Source organism: Cherax quadricarinatus, chromosome 19 (assembly GCF_038502225.1).
Source record: "Cherax quadricarinatus isolate ZL_2023a chromosome 19, ASM3850222v1, whole genome shotgun sequence".
Lineage (NCBI taxonomy): Eukaryota > Metazoa > Arthropoda > Malacostraca > Decapoda > Parastacidae > Cherax > Cherax quadricarinatus.
The window spans coordinates 2,587,577-2,609,908 of NC_091310.1; the positions used below are offsets into that span (position 1 = coordinate 2,587,577).

Here is a 22,332-nt window from a genome sequence, read left to right on the forward strand (position 1 = left end):
GTCCTAGGACCAGCGCTATTCTTGGTATATGTGAACGACGTGACGGAAAGGATAGACTCAGAAGTGTCCATGTTTGCAGATGACGAAGTTAATGAGGAGAATTAAATCAGACGCGGACCAGACAGGTCTACAAAGAGACCTGGACAGGTTGGACGTGTGGTTTGGAAACTGGCTCCTAGAATTTAACCCAGCCAAATGCAAAGTCATGAAGACCGGAGGAGGGCAAAGAAGACTGCAGACAGAGTATAGGCTAGGAGGCCAAAGGCTGCAAACCTCACTCAAGGAGAAAGACCTAGGAGTGAGTATAATACCGAGTACATCACCAGAAGCACACATTAACTGCTGCGGAATATGGGCTCTTGGCAAACCTGAGAATAGCGTTCCGGTACCTCAGTAAGGAATCGTTCAAGACTTTAGACACTGTGTACGTCAGGCCCATACTGGAGTACGCAACACCAGTTTGGAGCCCACATCTAGTCAAACACGTCAAGAAATTAGAGAAAGTGCAAAGGTTTACAACAAGGCTAGTTCCAGAACTAAAGGGAATGTCCTATAAAGAAAGGTTAAGGGAAATTGGTCTGACAACACTGGAGGACAGGAGGGTCAGGGGAGACATGATGACGACATACAAAATACTGCGTGGAATAGGCAAGGTGGACAGAGACAGGATGTTCCAGAGAAGGGACACAGAATCAAGGGGTCACAATTGGAAGCTGAAGACTCAGATGAGTCAAAGGGATGTTAGGAAGTATTTCCTCAGTCATTGAGTAGTTAGGAAGTGGAATAGTCTGGCAAGCGATGTAGTGGAGGGAGGAACTATACATAGTTTTAAGACGAGGTATGATAAAGCTCATGGAGCAGGGGGAGAGAGGACCTAGTAGCGGTTGGTGAAGAGGCGGGGCCAGGAGCTGAGTCTCGACCCCTGCAACCACAATTAGGTGAGTACACACACACACACACACAAAGGTGGACAAAGGCAGGATGTTCCAGAGATGAGACACATGAACAAGGGGTCACGATTGAAAGTTGAAGACTCCTATGAGTCAAAGGGATGTTAGGAAGTATTTCTTCAGTCAGAGAGTTCTCAGGAAGTGGAATAACCTAGAAAGCGAAGTAGTGGAGGCAGGAACCATATATAGTTTCAAGACGAGGTTTGATAAAGCTTGTGGAACAGGGAGAGAGAGGACCTAGTAACAATCACTGAAGTGGCAGGGCCAGGAGCTATGACTCGGCCCCTGCAATCACAAATAGATGGTACACACACACACACACACACACACACACACACACACACACACACACACACACACACACACACACACACACACACACACACACACACACACACACACGCATACACAGCAGCCCCCTATGCGCACTCTGCCCCCACTAATCCCATCACAAACCCCACTCACACCACAAACCCCCATAGGCCCCCCAGGGCTCCCGCTCCCCCAACGCCAATATTCTCCCAGGTCCACCGTGACAGACAAGAAGCTGAAGGTGTGGTACACAAATGCACAAGACTGGACCGTGTGTTCACCCTGAGTAGTTCAGACATTAATGACATCACATATGAGAGGCCCCTCGGAGCTAGTGACCACGTAGTCCTGAGTTTTGATTACATAGTAGAGTTACATGTGGAGAGGGTAACAGGAGTCGAATGGGAAAAAAACAAACTATAAAAGGGGAAACTACACAGGTATGAGGAACTGCCTGTGGGAGGTTCAGTGGGACAGAGAAATTGTAGGAAAGTCAGTAAATGAAATGATGGAATATGTAACAACAAAATGCAAGGAGGCAGAGGTAAGGTTTGTTCCCAAGGGCAACAGAAACAATGGGAAGACCAAAGCAAGTCCTTGGTTTACCCGAAAGTGCAGGGATGCAAATACTAAGTGCATTAGAGAATGGAAGAGGTACAGAAGGCAAAGGACCCAGGAAAACAAGGAGATCAGTCGAAGAGCCAGAAACGAATATGCACAGATAAGGAGGGAGGCCCAGCGACAGTACAAAAATGACATAGCATCGAAAGTCAAGTCTGACCCGAAACTGCTGTTTATCAACATTAGGAGAAAGACAACAGTCAAAGACCAGGTGATCAGGCTAAGGAAAGAAGGTGGGGAACTCTCAAGAAACGATCAAGAGGTATGTGAGGAGCTTAACACGAGATTTAAGGAAGTATTCACAGTGGAAACAGGAAGGACTCTGGGAAGACAGGAGAGAGGGGGACACCAACAGGGAATAGAACACCATGTGCTGCATGACATGCACACAACTGAGGAGGAGGTGAAGAAGCTGCTAAGTGACCTTGATACCTCAAAGGCAATGGGACCGGACATCACCCTTTGGGTCCTCAGGGAGGGAGCAGATACACTGTGTGTGCCATTAACCACAATCTTCAACACATCCCTTGAAACTGGGCAAGTACCTGAGGTATGGAAGACGGCAGATGTAGTTCCCAGTTTTAAAAAAGGAGACAGAAAAGAGGCACTAAACTATAGACCTCTGTCATTGACGTGTATAGTATGCAAAGTCATGGAGAAGATTATCAGGAGGAGAGTGGTGGAGCACCTGGAGAGGAACAAGATTATAAACGATAACCAACATGGATTCATGGAAGGCAAATCCTGTGTCACAAACCTTCTGGAGTTATATGACAAAGTTACAGAAGTTAAACACGAGAGAGAGGGGTGGGTTGATTGCATTATCTTGGACTGCAAGAAGGCCTTCGACACAGTTCCTCACAGGAGATTAGTGCAGGAACTAGAGGATCAGGCACGAATAACAGGAAGGGGACTGCAATGGATCAGAGAATACATGACAGGGAGGCAACAGCGAGTCATGGTACGGGATGAGGTATCACAGTTGGCACCTGTGACGACCCGGGTCCTACAGGGGTCGGTCCTAGGGCCAGTGCTATTTTTGGTATATGTGAATGACTTAATGGAAGGGATAGACTCAGAAGTGTCCCTGTTCGAAGATGATGTGAAGTTAATGAGGAGAATTAAATCAGATGAGGACCAGGCAGGACTTCAGAGAGACCTGGACAGGCTGGACACGTGGTCCAGCAACTGGCTTCTTGAATTCAACCCTGCTAAATGCAAAGTCATGAAGATCGGAGAAGGGCAAAGAAGACCGCAGAGTATAGGCTAGGGGGCCAAAGACTGCAAACCTCGCTCAAGGAGAAAGATCTTGGGGTGACCATAACACCGAGCATGTCTCCGGAGGCACACATCAACCAGATAACAAGGGGTCACAATTGGAAGCTGAAGACTCAGACGAGTCAGAGGGATGTTAAGAAGTATTACTTCAGTCACAGAGTCGTCAGGAAGTGGACTTGCCTAGCAAGTGATGTAGTGGAGGCAGGAACCATACATAGCTTTAAGACGAGGTATGACAGAGCTCAGGAAGCAGAGAGAGGACCTAGTAGCGATCAGTGAAGAGGCGGGACCAGGAACTGTGTATCGACCCCTGCAATAAAATTAGGCGAGTACAATTAGGTGAGTACAAACACACACACACACACACACACACACACACACACACACACACACACACACACACACACACACACACAAATAAATGTGAGGAGTGGCACGAAAGACATAGCACTCACAGAAACAAAACTCACCATGAGGATAACAGACAATCTTGTCGCCTGGATATCAGATCCTGAGGAAAGATAGAGGGAGCAGAGGGGGAGGAGGAGTTGCACTGCTTATTAAAAACCGATGGAGATTTGAGGAAATGGAAGAAATGGGCGAAAGGTACCACATAGTAGAAAGAATTCAGTCTGAGGGCCCTAAGGTGAAAACTGCAATAATGTACAACCCACCACAGAACACCAAGAGGCCAACAGAAGAATATGAAGAGAACAAAAGAGCAATTGTGCATGCACACACGAGGCGGGAAAAAGGACTCACATGAGTAGGGCCAAGTTACTAGTTTTGGGTGATTTTAATCACAAGAATACTGAGTGGGAAAACCTGGAGCCACATGGGGTACCCGAAACATGGAAAGCCAAAACGATGGTGGTGCTACTGCAAACTCTCATGCATAAACATGTTAGGGACACTGCCAGAGAGAGAGGAGAGGATGAATCAGCAATACTGGACCTCGTATTCACCTTGAGTAGTTCAGACATTGGGGACATCACATGCTATCGGCCCCTCAGAGCGAGTGATAACGTGGTTCTGAACTTCGAATACATTGTATAGTTACAGGTGGATGGATGGGAGAACCGAAACTACATGAGGAATTTCCTGCAAGAGGTTCAGTGGGGAAAAGAATTGGTGGGAATTTCGATAAACGAAATTATGGACTACGTGACAACAAAATGAAAGGAAACAGAAGAGAAGTTTGTTCCCAAGGACAACAAAAATAACTGGAAGGCCAGAACGAGCCTTTGGTTCACCCAAAGGTGTAGAGAGGCAAAAACTAAGTGCGCTAGAGAATGGAAAAAGTACAGAAGACAAAAGACCCAGAAAAATAAAGAGATTAGTCGAAGAGCCAGAAACGAATATGCACACATAAAGAGAGAGGCTCAGCGACAATACGAAAACGACATATCATCGAAAGCCAAGTCAGACCCGAAGCTGTTGCATAAAAACATTAGGAGGACAACAACAGTGAAGGACAAGGTAACACTGGTCAACAACCAAAATGCTTCTGAGACTAAGGTAGCAATTTCCAACCAATTTTAAGTCACTGATAATGAATATCATAGTTTAAATTGTTTGCTAGCTCTACTTTTCAATACACACCTACGTGTCGCAACAGGTTCCAACAGACGTGTGACAGTGTGTTTCTTACCACACTCACAGTCTCACTGTCCTTCATTATTGTTCCAACAGTCATAGAAGGTGGTTGTGCTAAGTAAACTTATATTTTGAGGAGACAGATAGGTGATTTTCTTAGCCAAACACTTTATACTTATAATAAATATTCACTGAGCAGGCTCTTGATATGAATGTAAGGCATGTGAGCTATTGATATGCATGTGTGGCCACCTCATCAATCACTGGAGCCTGTGATGAAAAATGTTCAACATCCACCTCTCATTGAACCAAACAAAAATTTGCTACCACCACTACACATAAAACTGCGGCTAATGAAAAACTTTGTAAAAGCTATGGACAAATCCGGTCAGGGATTCAAGTATTTAACTTCAAAATTCCCCTCAATGAGCGACGCTAAGATAAGAGAGGGAATAAGAACATAAGAACATGAGAATGGAGGAACACTGCAGGAGGCCTGTTGGCCCATACTAGGCAGGTCCTTTACAATTCATCCCACTAACAAAACATTTGCCCAACCCAATTTTCAATGCCACCCAAGAAATAAGCTCTGATGTGAAAGTCCCACTCAAATCCAACCCCTCCCACTCATGTACTTATCCAACCAATATTTGAAACTACCCAAAGTCCCAGCCTCAATAACCCAACTAGGTAGACTGTTCCACTCATCAACTACCCTATTTCCAAACCAATACTTTCCTATGTCCTTTCTAAATCTAAACTTATCTAATTTAAATCCATTACTGCGGGTTCTCTCTTGGAGAGACATCCTCAAGACCTTATTAATATCCCCTTTATTAATACCTATCTTCCACTTATACACTTCGATCAGGTCTTCCCTCATTCTTCGTCTAACAAGTGAATGTAACTTAAGAGTCTTCAATCTTTCTTCATAAGATTTCTAATACTATGTATTAATTTAGTCATCCTACGCTGAATGTTTTCTAACGAATTTATGTCCATTTTGTAATACGGAGACCAGAACTGAGCTGCATAATCTAGGTGAGGCCTTACTAATGATGTATAAAGCTGCAGTATGACCTCTGGACTTCTGTTGCTTACACTTCTTGATATAAATCCCAGTAATCTATTTGCCTTATTACGTACGCTTAGGCATTGCTGTCTTGGTTTAAGGTTGCTGCTCACCATAACCCCCAAGTCCTTTTCGCAATCTGTATGGCTAAGTTCTACATCATTTAACTTATAAGTACTAGGGTTATGGGCACTCCCAAGCTTCAGAACCTTGCATTTATCTACAATGAACTGCATCTGCCACTTTTCTGACCAAGAATAAAGTTTGTTTAAATCCTCCTGAAGTTCCCTAACGTCTACGTTTGAATCAATTATCCTACCTATCTTTGTGTCATCGGCGAATTTGCTCATATCACTAGTAATTCCCTCATCAAGATCATTGATATATATTATAAACAACAACGGGCCCAAGACTGATCCCTGTGGAACGCCACTTGTTACAGATCCCCACTCGGATTTAACCCCATTTATGGACACTCTCTGCATCCTGTCAGTGAGCCATGACTCGATCCACGAGAGCACTTTTCCCCCAATGCCATGAGCTGCCACTTTCTTTAACAGTCTATGGTGCGGAACTCTATCAAAAGCCTTACTAAAATCTAAGTAAATAATATCAAATTCTTTATCGTGGTCAACAGCCTCAAAAGCTTTACTGAAGAAAGTTAATAAATTAGTTAGACAAGACCGGCCTCTTGTGAATCCATGCTGAGTATCATTAATCAAGCTATGCTTATCGAGATGGCTTCTTATAATCTCAGCTATAAATGACTCTAGTCATTTATAGCTGAGATTATAAATTATGAATTACATTAGCCATCTTCCACATATCAGACACTACACCTGTTTGAAGAGATAAATTAAAAATATTAGTTAATGGTTCGCAGAGTTCCATTTTGCATTCCTTAAGAACCCTTGAAAAAATCTCATCAGGCCTCACAGGACCCCCGGAACTCTCTCCAGACTTATTTTTTGCTTCAGTCTGTCTATCTGCTTCACAACCATTTCACTAGTGACTGTGATGTTACATAATTTATCTTCTTCTAGCCCACTATAAAAATTAATTACTGGAATATTGTTAGTGTCTTCCTGTGTAAAAACTGAGAGAAAATAATTATTAAAAATCGAGCACATTTCATTCTCTTTGTCAGTAAGGTGCCCATAGTTATTTTTAAGGGGACCTATCTTATCTCTAACTTTTGTTCTATAGACCTGGAAAAAACTTTTTGGGTTAGTTTTAGAATCCCTAGCAACTTTAATTTCATAGTCCCTTTTAGCTTTTCTTATCCCCTTTTTAATGTCCCTCTTAATGTCAATATACTGATTCATAAGATGACCCTCACCTCTTTTGATACGCCTATAAATTCCTTTCTTATGCCCTAGTAGATATTTGAGCCTATTATTCATCCATTTTGGGTCATTTCTATTTGATCTAATTTCTTTATATGGGATAAACGTTCTTTGAGCAGCATGTATAGTGTTCAGAAAACTGTCATATTGATATCTCACTTCGTTACCCCAGTCAACAGATGATAAGTGTTCTCTAAGCCCAGCGTAATCTGCTAAACGAAAATCTGGGACTGTTACTGAGTTATCGCTACTATCGTACTTCCATTCAATGCTAAATGTAATTGATTTGTGGTCGCTAGCACCCAGTTCCTCTGAAATTTCTAAATTATTAACAAGGGATTCATTGTTTGCCATAACTAAGTCAAGCAGGTTATTTCCCCTTGTAGGTTCTGTCACAAACTGCTTCAAAAAACAATCCTGAACTACTTCTAAGAAGTCGTATGATTCTAAATTCCCAGTCAAGAAAGTCCAATCAATATGACTAAAGTTAAAGTCTTCTAGAATTACTACATTATCGTGCCTTGTGGCCTTAACAATTTCCTCCCATAGTAGTCTCCCTTGGTCCCTATCTAAGTTTGGGGGACGGTATATCACTCCTAAAATCAGTTTTTCATGCCCCTCTGAAAATTCTATCTAAACAGACTCTGTATGTGTTACTTCAGACTTAATACCCGTTTTTATGCAACAGTTCAAGCGATCTCGGACATACAATGCCACCCCACCCCCCTTCCAGATACTTCTATCTACTTGGAACAATTTAAAACCCTGAATATGACATTCCGCAGGTATGTCCCGACTTTTTGAATTAAACCACGTCTCAGTTAAGGCAAATACATCAATGTTACCTGCACTAGCAACTAATCTCAACTCGTCCATCTTATTCCTAGCACTACGGCAATTAGCATAATAAACATTGAAAGACTCTCCTTTCTCTTTACCCTTCCTGCTCATTTCTGTTTTTCTACTAAACCTATTACTGTCCTTATCACCCAAAGTCCCTGGCTTTTCAATATCTACCTCGTTCTGCTTATTACTAGTTCCCCTAGAACTCGTAATATTACTACACTGGGACTTCACTGTTTTCCTGCCAAAACCCATACCACTAACTATTCCTAGTTTAAAGTCCTAACAGCTCCCTCCACTGCAGTTGCCAGTGCTACCACCCCAGACCTAGATAAGTGAACCCCATCCCTGGCATACATGTCATTTCTGCCATAGAAGAGATCCCAGTTGTCAATGAATGTTACCGCATTTTCCTTACAGTATTTGTCCAGCCAGCAATTGACACCAATTGCCCTGGACAACCATTCATTTCCAACTTCCCTCCTTTGCAAAATACCACATATGACAGGGTGCCCACCCTTACTCCTAATTATTTCTATTGCTGACCTATACCTGCTAATCAGGTCTTCACTCCTACGTCTGCCAACATCGTTGCCTCCAGCACTGAGACAGATAATAGGATTACTCCCATTACCTCTCATGATGTCATCCAGACGGCTAACAATATCCTCCATCCCAGCCCCAGGAAAGCAAACTCTCTGTCTCCTACTCCTGTCCTTCAAGTAGAACGCCCTATCCATATACCTAACTTGGCTATCCCCAACAACAACAATATTCTTACTTTCCTTGGTGTCGTTCGTCGTGATGTTCCCAGTAGTCGACTCACATTCGTCGGGTAGCACTGAGAATGTATTAGATGTTTCCACAACAGTTTCCACGGCAGTCTCTTTCTTCTTCATCGTTTCTATCTTTCCATTCGTCTTCTTGATCGTCAACTTCGTTCCCTGCTCTCTAGCCACTGACCAGTTTCCTTTCTTGACCTGAGGACTCAAAACAGGAGGACTACTACGAATCTTCTTGTTTTCCTCGGTCAGTCGCCGAATCTCCAACTTCGCTATCCTCAATTCTTCCTTAAGCTGTTGGTAAAGTTGCTCGATGGAGGGCATCTTGCTTCAATTCGCAGAGAGCGCGCAAACAGGTCTTCACAGAGCTAAGTACACGTCAACACTGCGCAAAAGCCAACTCAATCAGGAGCTACTGCGCAGCACGTCCGCACGGCCCAATAGCGATGCGAATCTTCAAGGCTCCTCAGATTCGAGAGCTTCTTAAAGATGGTGACTTTGAGTCAGACTTTCTTGGGGAGGAGAAAGCTGCTTGGGAAGCATATAAGTTAGTGGTGAAGGGATTTCTCGGAAACAGAAGGAAAGTCAACAGAACGGGGCACAAGAATGCTTGCAGACTATTGCCGGACACTGGCAAGAGATGATTTTTCAGCCCAGTATAAGCGTCAAGCAAAATGCAGAGAGTAGATACTGATTAGAGTTCAAAACATACTGACATATATTGTACATTATAATAAAATAATCAAATATTACATGTCTCGTATCTTTAAATCTACAGCCAATAAGCACTTTTCAAGTCGATATTTCGATTCAGGACATGAAAATATATAGGAATTAACTAATCTCATTTAAGAAGCATACAACTTTTCAAAGACTGTTGACCAGTGTAATCAGGCTGAGGAAGCAAGGACGGAAGTTCACAAGAAACGACTGAGATGTGAGGAGCTCAACATGAGATTTAAAGAAGTATTTTCGGTGGAGACAGGAAGGACTCCGGGAAGACAGAATAATGAATAGTGGGGTACACCAACACAGGATACATCAATAAGTGCTGGGCGACATACACACAATCGAGGTTGTTAAGTGAACTAGATACCTCATAGGTGGTGGGACCAGACATCCTTCTGTGGGTTCTTCGAGAGGGAGCAGAGATGCTGTGTGCCACTAACAACAATCTTCAACGCATCCGTTGAAACTGGGCAACTACCCGAGGTGTGGAAGATGGAAAAAGTAGTCCCAATTTTTAAGAAAGGTGATAGAAATGAGGTATTAAACTATAGACCAGTGTCACTGACATGTATATTATGCAAAGTCATGTAGAAGACTATGAAGACGAGAGTGGTGGAGCACCTAGAAAGGAGCAAGCTTATAAATGACAACCAGCACTGTTTCAGGGAAGGGAAATCCTGTGTCACAAACCTACTGGAGTTTTATGACAAGATATCGGAAGTAAGACATGAGAGAGAGGGGTGGGAAGATTGCATTTTCTTGGATTGCAGGAGGGATTTTGACACTGCCACACAAGAGATCAGTGCAAAAGCTAGAGGATCAGGCATGCATAACAGGAAAGGCTCTGTAATGGATCAGAAAACACCTGACAGGAATGCAACAACGAGTCATGGTAAGTGATAAGGTGTCAGAGTGGGCACCAGTTACGAGTGGGGTTCCGAAGGCGTCAGTCCTAGGACTGGTACTGTTTCTGGTAAATGTGAATGACGTGCCGGTAGGGATAAAGATGCGAAGTTAATGAGGAGAATTAAATTGGATGAGGATCAGACAGGACTACAAAGGGACCTGGACAGGATGCAAGCCTGGTCCAGCAACTGGCTCCTGGAATTTAACCCCACCACATGCAAAGTCATGAAGATCGGGAAAGGGCAAAGAAGACCGCAGAGTACATGCTTGGGGGTCAAATGCTGCAGACCTCACTCAAGGAAGAGGATCTTGGGGTGAGCATCATACCGAGCACATCCCTGAGTCGCACATCAGCTAAATAACTGCTGCATTATATGCACGCCTGGCAAACCTAAGAATACAGTTTCGACATCTAAGTAAGGAGTCATTCAAGACACTGTACACACTTTACGTCAGCACCATATTGGAGTATGCAGTACTCTAATGGAATCCACATCTGATCAAGCACGTCAGTAAATATAAAAAGTTCAAAAGTTTGTAAGAAGACAAGGCCCAGAGCCTATGTCTTATGATGAGAGATTAAGGAAGCTCAACCTGATGACACTGGAGGAGAGCAAGGACTGGGATGACATGACAGCGACGTATATAATACTTAGAGGAAGTGACAAGGTGGACAGGGACAGAATATTTCAGAGATGGAACACAAAAACAAGGTGTCATAACTGGCAGTTGAAGACTCAAAAGAGTGGAAGCGGAACAATCTTTAGAGTGAAGTAGTGGAGGCAGGATCCATACATAGCTTTAAGAAGAGATACGATAATGATCTTGAAGCAAGGAGAGAGTGGATATAGTAGGAAGTAGCGAAGAGGCGGGGTCAGAAGCTGTGACCCCAGCAACCACAAATAGGTGAGCACAAATAGATTAGTACACGTCACAGGGCTCTGCACTACTCAACGACGCACCTACTACAGACTGACTGGAATGAGAGAATCGAGCTGGGGCTGGAAATGACACCCTCCATCTCCTTGCTACTCAGCAGTCACAGAATAAACTTTGTTTTTTTTCAACTGTGCGGAATCAGCAGTAAAAGAAAATTGGAAATCAAAGATTGGCACTCGAAAGGGAGGTAGAGTTGAGAGAGAAGAAAGGACGTGGCAAACTGAAAGAAAATGGAGACATAATTTTATTAATCTCTGGCAGGAAGACATATAAGATATGTAAAGAAAAAAGGGAGTGAAAGATTGTATTGTCGAAAAGAACATCGTCCGCTAAAGAAAGAACCCTGGACTAGAAGAGGGAGTGAAAACGTGAAGGAATGTGAAAATGAGGACATAGATGGGAAAAGAAGTGACAATGAGAGGAAAAGAAGAAAGAAAAGACGAATCAGGAAAGGTAAAGGAAGAAATGAGTTTACCAGATTCTCACAAGGAGGAACAGTAGATTAGAAGAGAGAAAGCAAGTGGCAATATGCAGATCCCATCAACTTCTCGATTGAAAATGTGGATTCCCATCTGCTTCAGCACAAATGATAACATATTATAATTGCTGGTGACCTCAACCAACGTCTTATACAGAGGGACTTTGATGACCTTCTTGCAGTGTTTCACATGAGAAACTTTGATTTCTCTACTCACATCACTGGCTTTTCCCTCGACCCAGTAGTGAGTGATCATGTCGGAAGGTATAGTCACTTGTCAACCACTAGGCTGTGAGGAATCATCTTACCACAAGGCTGTCTTTACGACTCTGAAGATTCCTACAGAACGAGGTGAAGAATCTACATGCACATCCTGGCAGTGAGAAAGAGAAAACCGGTCAGTTCTTTGCTCTGAGTTTGCCACCTCCGATTGGAATGATCTAAGGTGATTTCGACAACCAAATGAATGCCTTCACTGGACACATCCTTAATCTCCAACAGGAACATATCCCTCATCGGCAATATGTAACGAAGCCTACAGATCATATTTGGTTCGGCTTTCGCTGTCAAGAGGCTGCTGGTGTTAAGTACAAGGTTTGGAGGAGTAAGAAGCATCCAACTATCTATAACAAGAACCTGCACAGGCAAGCCTGTTGGCAAATGGGAGAAGTCCAAATGTGGGCCATCTCTGGATGGGAGGTTGACATACAAAATAATGCTGGCATCAGGTAGAATGGGCTTCAAAACATGGTGGTCCTTGGTCAAGGACCGACAAGGTTATTCACCTGATGAAATTATTCTACCTCTGAATGGACAGGATGGAACCATCTCTAATAGCAGGCAGGAAAAAGCTGACCTCATTGCTGGACAATGTGCTGCCAAGATGAAAGTTTCTGATCAGGCAAGGGAACCTTTTTGGCTAGCCGCAAAGTTGTCAGTGGTGATAATAAAGCAGGATGAAGTATATCTTCTCCTTAAATCGCTGGACCGAGAAAAGGCTGTGTGCCCAGATAAGTTGAGCCCAAGATTGCTAAGTAGATATGCAGACCAGCTAGCAGCACCTCTAACTCGCATCTCTTCATCACCGAATAGCAAAGTGTAAATGGCCTTCTCTGTGGAAAGAGGCAAATGTAGTCCCTGATCACAAAAAGAAGAGCAGAGCAGAAATCAGTAACTACAGACCAGTGTCGCTCTTGTCAATCACTGGCAAGATTCTTGAGACAATAATCTTACGCAGACAATTTTTCGACTACCACTTTGTGACTGTCAGTATGGCGTCAGAAAAGGATACTCTGCTGCTGATCTGTTGTTAAACCTCTCCACTAAGTGGCACCAGACACTGGATGAATCCAAAGTCAGCTGTGTAGTAGCACTGGCCATTGCTGGTGCTTCCGACCGAGTCTGGCACCAGGGACTCTTGGCAAAACTGCAAACATTGGGAATTTCAAGCTCTATGCTATGCGTTGTTCTCAATGGGACAGGGTCAGCAGTAGATTCTATTGGTGCATGTGTTCCACAGGAAAGTGTGCTTGGGCCATTATTGTGAAATGCCTACTTCAGTAACCTTCATCTCGTCCCAAAATCCCACGCATCTGCAGACGACTGTACTCTGACATTTACTGATTCAAGAAAGGAAATGCCAGCTGCTCTAAGTTACAGCAATCACCAGCTGTAAGCTGGTGATTGAGAAGGCACCAAGATGGAATTGCTGGTGCAATGGTAAGAATGAATGGGAGAGTATTGGTTCCCGGGGACGAAATTCATATCTTCAGATTGAAGTTTGACACCAAACTGACCATGAAGAACCAGGTTTTACAGCTTGCAAACAAAGCGGCCAGGAAACTTACAGCACTTCGACGAATCTCGCATCGACTCGGCAGTAGAGATTGTAAGATTCTGTACGAGGCAAAAGTAATCTCACACTTGGAGTATGCTCCACTTTCTTGGATTGCCTGCCTTCCGTCTCACGTGCGACTTCTTGATAGAAAGAGAGCAAAGCAAGATGGCTCATCTATTTCCAGGACCCAGCCTGGATAGATCTGTAATTTCAAAAGAGCATTCAACACAGGAGGGATGTGGGTGGTCTTAGTGTTATGTACAAGGACGATATTGTTAAAGTACCACACTTGGTTCCACTCTAATAACAGCGAGAAGTGAACTTCTACACAACAAGACGGGCAAGCAGCAACTTCACTCTTGACTCTGACTCCAGAGCTTCAATTCATCACACAAATAACCCGCTGTTTTGTTGAATCATCCTTTATACACAACTTTCCTAGACTTTATTTCTGTAGATGCCTTCCTTTCTAATTAAACTGTGAAATGCTTTAAACTTTAAAGCACTCTTGACTTAACCTGATCTTTTCTTCTTCTCCTTTCCCTACCTCTTCTCCTTTCCTATATTTTCACTTTTTGTTTTTTTGCTTTCTTCTGCCTATAAGTCAGTTTCCTGCCCCTCCCTTCTTGTGTGACCTGAGATCTCCTTCACTGCTCCTTTTTCTTGTTCATAAACTGACCCCCCTTCTACTTCTATGTTTTCCCCCAATTCCTCTATTATTGCTACGACCTTTACTATTGTCTTCCTTCACCCTTCACTTCCCTGTCTCTCTTTTGCCACTAAACTACTCTCCCTACCTTCTATTCCCTACTTTCCACTACTTTTTACTCCCTACTTTCTACTACTTTACCACTACCAATAATTTAACTTCTCCGTATCTTGTTCCCGGCGTTATCCCGCTCGTCTATATATATGTACTGGCTATCTCACTCTTTTCTGCTAGTGTGATTTTGTAAGTGATCCAGGGCGGACTGGAACGTTCTTCCAGTCACGGTATTAAAGCCTTTTTATTCTTTATCACTTCATCTGAAATCATCTGTTCCTAGGATGACTCGTTATTCTTTACGAACATATTCGTACAGCATAATGATATCACCGAAATAAAGTCAGTTCATAAATGAAGTCACTGGCTCATACAAAGCTCCAACTCATCCTGTTCCTTGTTTGTATGTCTCATAACAATAAAAAGGCTTTCAAATGAGCTGATATAGGTAACAGTTCTTAACTTGTAAATAAAGTTAGAAACCTTAACCTAACTTTGTAAAACCCTGTTTAAAAAAAAAATGGTGACAGCAGACAACGCAGTCTGGAGTGAAAGACAATTAGAGGAAGAAAATGGAAGGTTACTGATGATTCGTAAACTTGAGGCTGATGGCAGGTCAGGAAGAATGGGATGCGAGGAAGATGAATGAGTTATTAAGGCGATCATTGAGTGCACAAATAAAGAAGAGGAAATAAAACAGATGGAAAAAAATTTAGAATTGGGACTATTCATTAGACGGCAGTATCCCTACACAACCCACGCCCATCTCTCTCCTCCAAGTTATCAACAACCATAACTATAACCTTACTTTGTTAACTCTGTGTACCTTGTAAATGATCCAAGTCGGGCCGAAACGTCGTTGTAAGCTAGTCTCTCCTATGTGCGGGTTATTTGTGTATCCTGACACATGCGTTAGGCGAAAATAGTTAGGGGAAAAATGCAGATGGAATATCAAATAAATGATGAACTGAGGGAACAAATAGTCGAGACAGTCCCCAAACATCATACCTCGTGCAGAGAGGGAATGAACTGCACTGATAAAAATGCATTATTTCCAGGAGCATATAACGTGTAAAGGAAGGGAAAACTAGGGAGGAGGAGGAGGAGGGGTGGTTCTGCAATAAAGGAAAAAGAGGAGTTTTGAAGAAATGAGAGAGATAATCAGAAATTAATCATGTGAATCATACTTTTCTTACCAAGTTCCTATTGTTAATAAAAGTGTTCTGATCTCTCTCTCTTTCTCTTTGCTTTTCACATTTGTGATCTTAGATACTAATGAGTAAGATCAAATAATTTAGGTGTGTTTTTCCTGACTACTGGATATATTTGAATCAGCTTATCATTTCGATTATCTATATTATTATAAAACTTGTGTAAATTCCTTTTTCTGAATAGTGATAGGAAATCTCAAAACTGAATAAAATAGTGCTTATATATACTGAATAATGTAGGGAGGTTTGAATGTGCGTTAAGGTTGTGCAGGTGATACGAAAGAGGTGATTGTCAGTGTTATGAAGGAAACAAGTTGGATGTTCTAACTCTAAGTGAAACAAAACTGAAAAAGGTAGGGGACTTCCAGTGGGGAGAAATAAATGGGATTAAGTCAGGAGTATCTGAGAGAGTTAGAGCTAAGGAAGGGGTAGCAATAATGTTGAAGCATCAATTATGGAAGAGGACGAGGGAATATGAATGTATAAATTCAAGTAGTATGCGAAGAGTCAGATATAATACGTGTTTATGCTCCCGGAGAAGAGACGAGTGTAGAGGAGAGAGAGAGAGAGAGATTTTGGGAGATGTTAGGGAGTTTTGATCGAATTGAGACAGTAATTGTGGCAAGGGACCTGAATGCCAAAGTGGGAGAAATAGTTGTAGAAGGCGTGGTAGGTAAGGCTGGAGAGCCAGTGGTACATGCGCAAGCTTTTGCGAGTTTTTACGAGGATAGTGAGAGGGAGATTATTTCCTGGTAAAGAGAAGTGAATGCTCGGGTGTTAAGAAGTGTGGGGTTAAAAGACAAAGAATCTAGCACAAAGTGGGATTTGCCTCTGTAAATTTTTTTTTTTTTTTTTTTTTGCTGACGACATTGTGGTTTTTGGAGATTCTCAAGAAATAGGAGAGTATGTAACATAAAGAAATTAAAAGTGAACATAAGAATGAGTAAGTTGATAAGGATCAAAAAAATAGATAATGAAAGACTGGATATCAGACTGGAGGGAGGGAGTGTGGAGGCAGTGAACGTGTTCAGATATTTGGGAGTAGAGTTGTCAGCAGATGGTCAATGAAAGACGAAGTGAAACAAAGAACTGATGAGGGGAAAAGGAGTGTGGTGCACTGAGGAGTCTGTGGAGACAAAGAAACTTTTCCGTGGAAGCAAAGAGGGAAATCTATGAGAGTATATTGGTACCAATGCTCTCATATGGGTGTGAAGTATGGGTAGTGAATGTTGCAACAAGGAGAAGGCTGGAGGCAGTGGAAATGTCGTGTCTGACTGCAATGTGTGGTGTGAATATAACGCAGAGAATCCGTAGCCTAGAGATTAGGAGGAGGTCCAGGGTTACTAAAATTATTATCCAGAGCGCTGAGCAAGGGTTGTTAAGATGGCTCGGACATTCTGAGAGGATGCAACTAGAAAGACTTGGAGGGAGTATAACTCTGCAGTAGAAGGATTGCGGGGTAGGGGCTGTCCTAGGAAAGGTTTGAGGGACGGGGTAAAAGAGGGTTTGTGTGCTAATGGCTTAGACTTCAGCAAGCTTGCATGAGCTTGTTAGATAGGAGGAGAAGGCAATTGGTTTTTATGATTTGATGTGCTGTTGGAGTTTGAACAAAGTAACATTTATGAAGGGATTCAGGGAAACCGTTTAGCCTGACTTGAGTCATGGTGAAGTAGGGGTGATTATATGTTGCCGTTTCTGAACTGTAGTATCGGCATGCCTCTGGCAGGACAGTGAGGACATGATCTGAGTAATGGTGAAAATATTTCTTTTTTCTCGGGGTCACCCTCCCTTGGTGGGAAACTACCCATGTGGTAAAAAAAAATATTTTATACTATATGATACTAGATGAAGAGTTAATATACGCAGAATACAATCACAGCTTTTGAATAGGTATAATAGAGCCCACGAGGTATTTTCAAGTGAATCCACCGCTGCGAGTCCAATGATTCATCTTACAGTCCGTCCTCTGAAACACTGAAAACACTGCTGTAATAACTGTCAAATGGGTGACGGTTGACGGAGCAAAAGGGACCAGATGTTAAATTCTGGGGGGGGGGGGGGAGGGGAAGGGGAGAAATTACAAAAAATTCGTAATGTACTCAGAACACTATGTGCTATGCTCTGTTTTTGTAATTACATACAGGTACTCGCACACTTATGTCTTCACTTACTCTCTTGATGGCCCGAGACAGTAGGATTCTTAATACTAGTATTACTGAAGAGTAGTACGGAGTGTAATCCACAGTTACTGAAAGCAAGTATAAAAAAATATTATTCAAACATGCCTTACCCCTATGGGAAGTCTTTGGCAAAATACTTTATAATACTCTTTTATAAATGTCTTATTAATAATATAGTTAAGGCAAATAATTTATTGAAACTACAATATGTATTAATGTCCTATGGAAATGTGAAATGTCATTGTACATAATATCACTTCAAGCATCTCTGAATAACAACGGAAATACTTGATAAAATATTAAACTCTGCTGAGTCCCTTTCTAACCAGAGAAAAATAAAATGTATTTCGTTGAATACCCTACTGACACTGAGAGACACTCTCACGAATCTCGCTTCTCACAAGGTTCACCGTGTCTCTGGAACGTTTCTGTGTAGCAGACAGGTACAAAACTTTCTGAATGAACATTAAAATGGTATAAAATACCGACAGGTTGTTAAGTAAGACACATATGCAACAGTTAGGTATCTTTATTTCGAAACGTTTCGCCTACACAGTAGGCTTCTTCAGTCGAGTACAGAAAAGTTGATAGAAGCAGAAGATACTTGAAGACGATGTAATCAGTCCATCACCCTTAAAGTTTTGAGGTGGTCAGTCCCTCAGTCTGAAGAAGAGCATTGTTCCATGGAATGAAACAATATGGAGATGAAGTGACAGGATGGAGCCTTATATAGCGCCAAGAGGTGAGACGTAGGTCACTAGAAGAGGTAATCAACTTTTCTGTACTCGACTGAAGAAGCCTACTGTGTAGGCGAAACGTTTCGAAATAAAGATACCTAACTGTTGCATATGTGTCTTACCTAACACACACAAAACTTTCTAAACACCTGTACACACAGATATCTACATAGTAGTTCACTATACTGAAGTAGGACTGATGGAAATAGATGACTCATGATGAAGCACGGCTGTCACCTCACATTTGCGAATAGACAAGAAGAGCAAACCACATACAAAAGAGCAAGCAAAGATTCATAGGATTCGATCCTGCTCAGATGGTGTCACCTTGGTCTTGTACATGTTCATTCCTATGTACAAGTTGTTACATAAGAAAATAAATTGTACATACACATGGTCTTAGCAATTATTTATAAATATTAATACTTTAATCTACTATATCTTAACTTTAGATATGTAGAAATGCGAAGAGTAAACTTATATTGAAATTAATATGAAAGTTATGTTAACAGTTATTGTAAACATCAATATGAGCATTATAACGATACAATGTAAGTATTATATCACGCAAGTAGTGCCTCGTGCGAAATTTGTTCACTTCTGTACTTGTGTCTGATATCCTCATCTTCTCTTTCTCTCTCATATTTTTCCTTATTCCAGTTTTATTATGTAACATTTTTATGCTTCATCCCTCGAATTTCTCGTGTTTATTTCAGTATTTCAGACAAATTACTCATTGAATCAGAAGTACTTTGTAAATTAATTGTTCGCAGTGGAATGGAAGAAGTTCTTTAGTTTTTAAATTTATTTTTTTTTCTAAAAAGCTCAATGAAAATTGAATTTCCATCAGTTTTTATTAGTCATTATTCTTAAAGAATGAGAATAATTTACAGTAAGCGACAGTATTGCTAGTATAACAATAATACTGTTCCACCTGGACAGCTCCTCGTCAGCCCCGCCATCAGGATCTCGTGAGTGTCAACTCATCTTATGTGACTCTTCACTTGTATACCTGGCCGTCGGGAGGCTGTCCCTTCACCTGTTGGGCAGTGGAATACAGACCTCACTCAGAATCCAACTTTATTCCTGTTGCATCTCATCTGGCGGGGGACACAGACTCCCTCACTCTTCCAGAGTTAGCCCCACTAACTTGGTACCAGCTTCGTATCACAGCCCATAATGCTGCAGGGTCTGCAACTGCTGTTTACGACGTGGCCACAGCATCTCTCACTGGAGGTATGTGTCATACTGGAGCAATAGTTGTTTTTTTTCCTTATTATAGAAATGTCTAATTAATATTATGCATTTCCTTACACAGATCCTTATCCTGACACATTGGAGATATTCACGGCTAAATCTGCTATTCCATGACTGAAATAATTAACTGCTAACCTACAGTTTGGACGGGAAATTTTAGATATAATTGTCCAGGATGGATAAACATATCGTCGACCGTGTCATTGTTTTTTATACAAGATCTCATAAATTTTCTCATCTTCAACTCTTCTTTCTCTATTTTTTAGACCTTTCAATATTACATGGATTAAGTAGTGAATTTTCTCATAACTTGAAAATATAATACGTTTTAATTATGGTGAATTTACATCATGGGGAAGTGGAAAAGAATCTTTCCTCCGTAAGCCATGCGTGTCGTATGAGGCGACTAAAATGCCGGGAGCAATGGGCTAGTATCCCCTTCTCCTGTAGACATTTTACTAAAAAAGAGAAGAAGAAAAACTTTATAAAACTGGGATGCTTAAATGTGCGTGGATGTAGTGCGGATGACAAGAAACAGATGATTGCTGATGTTATGAATGAAAAGAAGTTGGATGTCCTGGCCCTAAGCGAAACAAAGCTGAAGGGGGTAGGAGAGTTTCAGTGGGGGGAATAAATGGGATTAAATCTGGAGTATCTGAGAGAGTTAGAGCAAAGGAAGGGGTAGCAGTAATGTTAAATGATCAGTTATGGAAGGAGAAAAGAGAATATGAATGTGTAAATTCAAGAATTATGTGGATTAAAGTAAAGGTTGGATGCGAGAAGTGGGTCATAATAAGCGTGTATGCACCTGGAGAAGAGAGGAATGCAGAGGAGAGAGAGAGATTTTGAGAGATGTTAAGTGAATGTATAGGAGCCTTTGAACCAAGTGAGAGAGTAATTGTGGTAGGGGACCTGAATGCTAAAGTAGGAGAAACTTTTAGAGAGGGTGTGGTAGGTAAGTTTGGGGTGCCAGGTGTAAATGATAATGGGAGCCCTTTGATTGAACTTTGTATAGAAAGGGGTTTAGTTATAGGTAATACATATTTTAAGAAAAAGAGGATAAATAAGTATACAAGATATGATGTAGGGCGAAATGACAGTAGTTTGTTGGATTATGTATTGGTAGATAAAAGACTGTTGAGTAGACTTCAGGATGTACATGTTTATAGAGGGGCCACAGATATATCAGATCACTTTCTAGTTGTAGCTACACTGAGAGTAAAAGGTAGATGGGATACAAGGAGAATAGAAGCATCAGGGAAGAGAGAGGTGAAGGTTTATAAACTAAAAGAGGAGGCAGTTAGGGTAAGATATAAACAGCTATTTTATGATAGATGGGCTAATGAGAGCATAGGCAATGGGGTCGAAGAGGTATGGGGTAGGTTTAAAAATGTAGTGTTAGAGTGTTCAGCAGAAGTTTGTGGTTACAGGAAAGTGGGTGCAGGAGGGAAGAGGAGCGATTGGTGGAATGATGATGTAAAGAGAGTAGTAAGGGAGAAAAAGTTAGCATATGAGAAGTTTTTACAAAGTAGAAGTGATGCAAGGAGGGAAGAGTATATGGAGAAAAAGAGAGAGGTTAAGAGAGTGGTGAAGCAATGTAAAAAGAGAGCAAATGAGAGAGTGGGTGAGATGTTATCAACAAATTTTGTTGAAAATAAGAAAAAGTTTTGGAGTGAGATTAACAAGTTAAGAAAGCCTAGAGAACAAATGGATTTGTCAGTTAAAAATAGGAGAGGAGAGTTATTAAATGGAGAGTTAGAGGTATTGGGAAGATGGAGGGAATATTTTGAGGAATTGTTAAATGTTGATGAAGATAGGGAAGCTGTGATTTCGTGTATAGGGCAAGGAGGAATAACATCTTGTAGGAGTGAGGAAGAGCCAGTTGTGAGTGTGGGGGAAGTTCGTGAGGCAGTAGGTAAAATGAAAGGGGGTAAGGCAGCCGGGATTGATGGGATAAAGATAGAAATGTTAAAAGCAGGTGGGGATATAGTTTTGGAGTGGTTGGTGCAATTATTTAATAAATGTATGGAAGAGGGTAAGGTACCTAGGGATTGGCAGAGAGCATGCATAGTTCCTTTGTATAAAGGCAAAGGGGATAAAAGAGAGTGCAAAAATTATAGGGGGATAAGTCTGTTGAGTATACCTGGTAAAGTGTATGGTAGAATTATAATTGAAAGAATTAAGAGTAAGACGGAGAATAGGATAGCAGATGAACAAGGAGGCTTTAGGAAAGGTAGGGGGTGTGTGGAACAGGTGTTTACAGTGAAACATATAAGTGAACAGTATTTAGATAAGGCTAAAGAGGTCTTTGTGGCATTTATGGATTTGGAAAAGGCGTATGACAGGGTGGATAGGGGGGCAATGTGGCAGATGTTGCAAGTGTATGGTGTAGGAGGTAGGTTACTGAAAGCAGTGAAGAGTTTTTACGAGGATAGTGAGGCTCAAGTTAGAGTATGTAGGAAAGAGAGAAATTTTTTCCCAGTAAAAGTAGGCCT

General features: G+C 41.7%; 1 protein-coding gene across 1 annotated transcript in view; it reads left to right on the forward strand.

The window, feature by feature from the left end:
* LOC128688202 (cell adhesion molecule Dscam2-like) overlaps positions 1-19,951 on the forward strand; it is a 297,471-nt gene extending 277,520 nt beyond the window's left edge. The window contains exons 22-23 of the mRNA XM_070086853.1: positions 19,523-19,816; positions 19,899-19,951. Of these exons, the coding sequence (XP_069942954.1) occupies positions 19,523-19,816; positions 19,899-19,951 (347 nt within the window). The remainder of the gene's footprint in view (positions 1-19,522; positions 19,817-19,898) is intronic.
* The last annotated feature ends 2,381 nt before the right edge of the window (positions 19,952-22,332 follow it).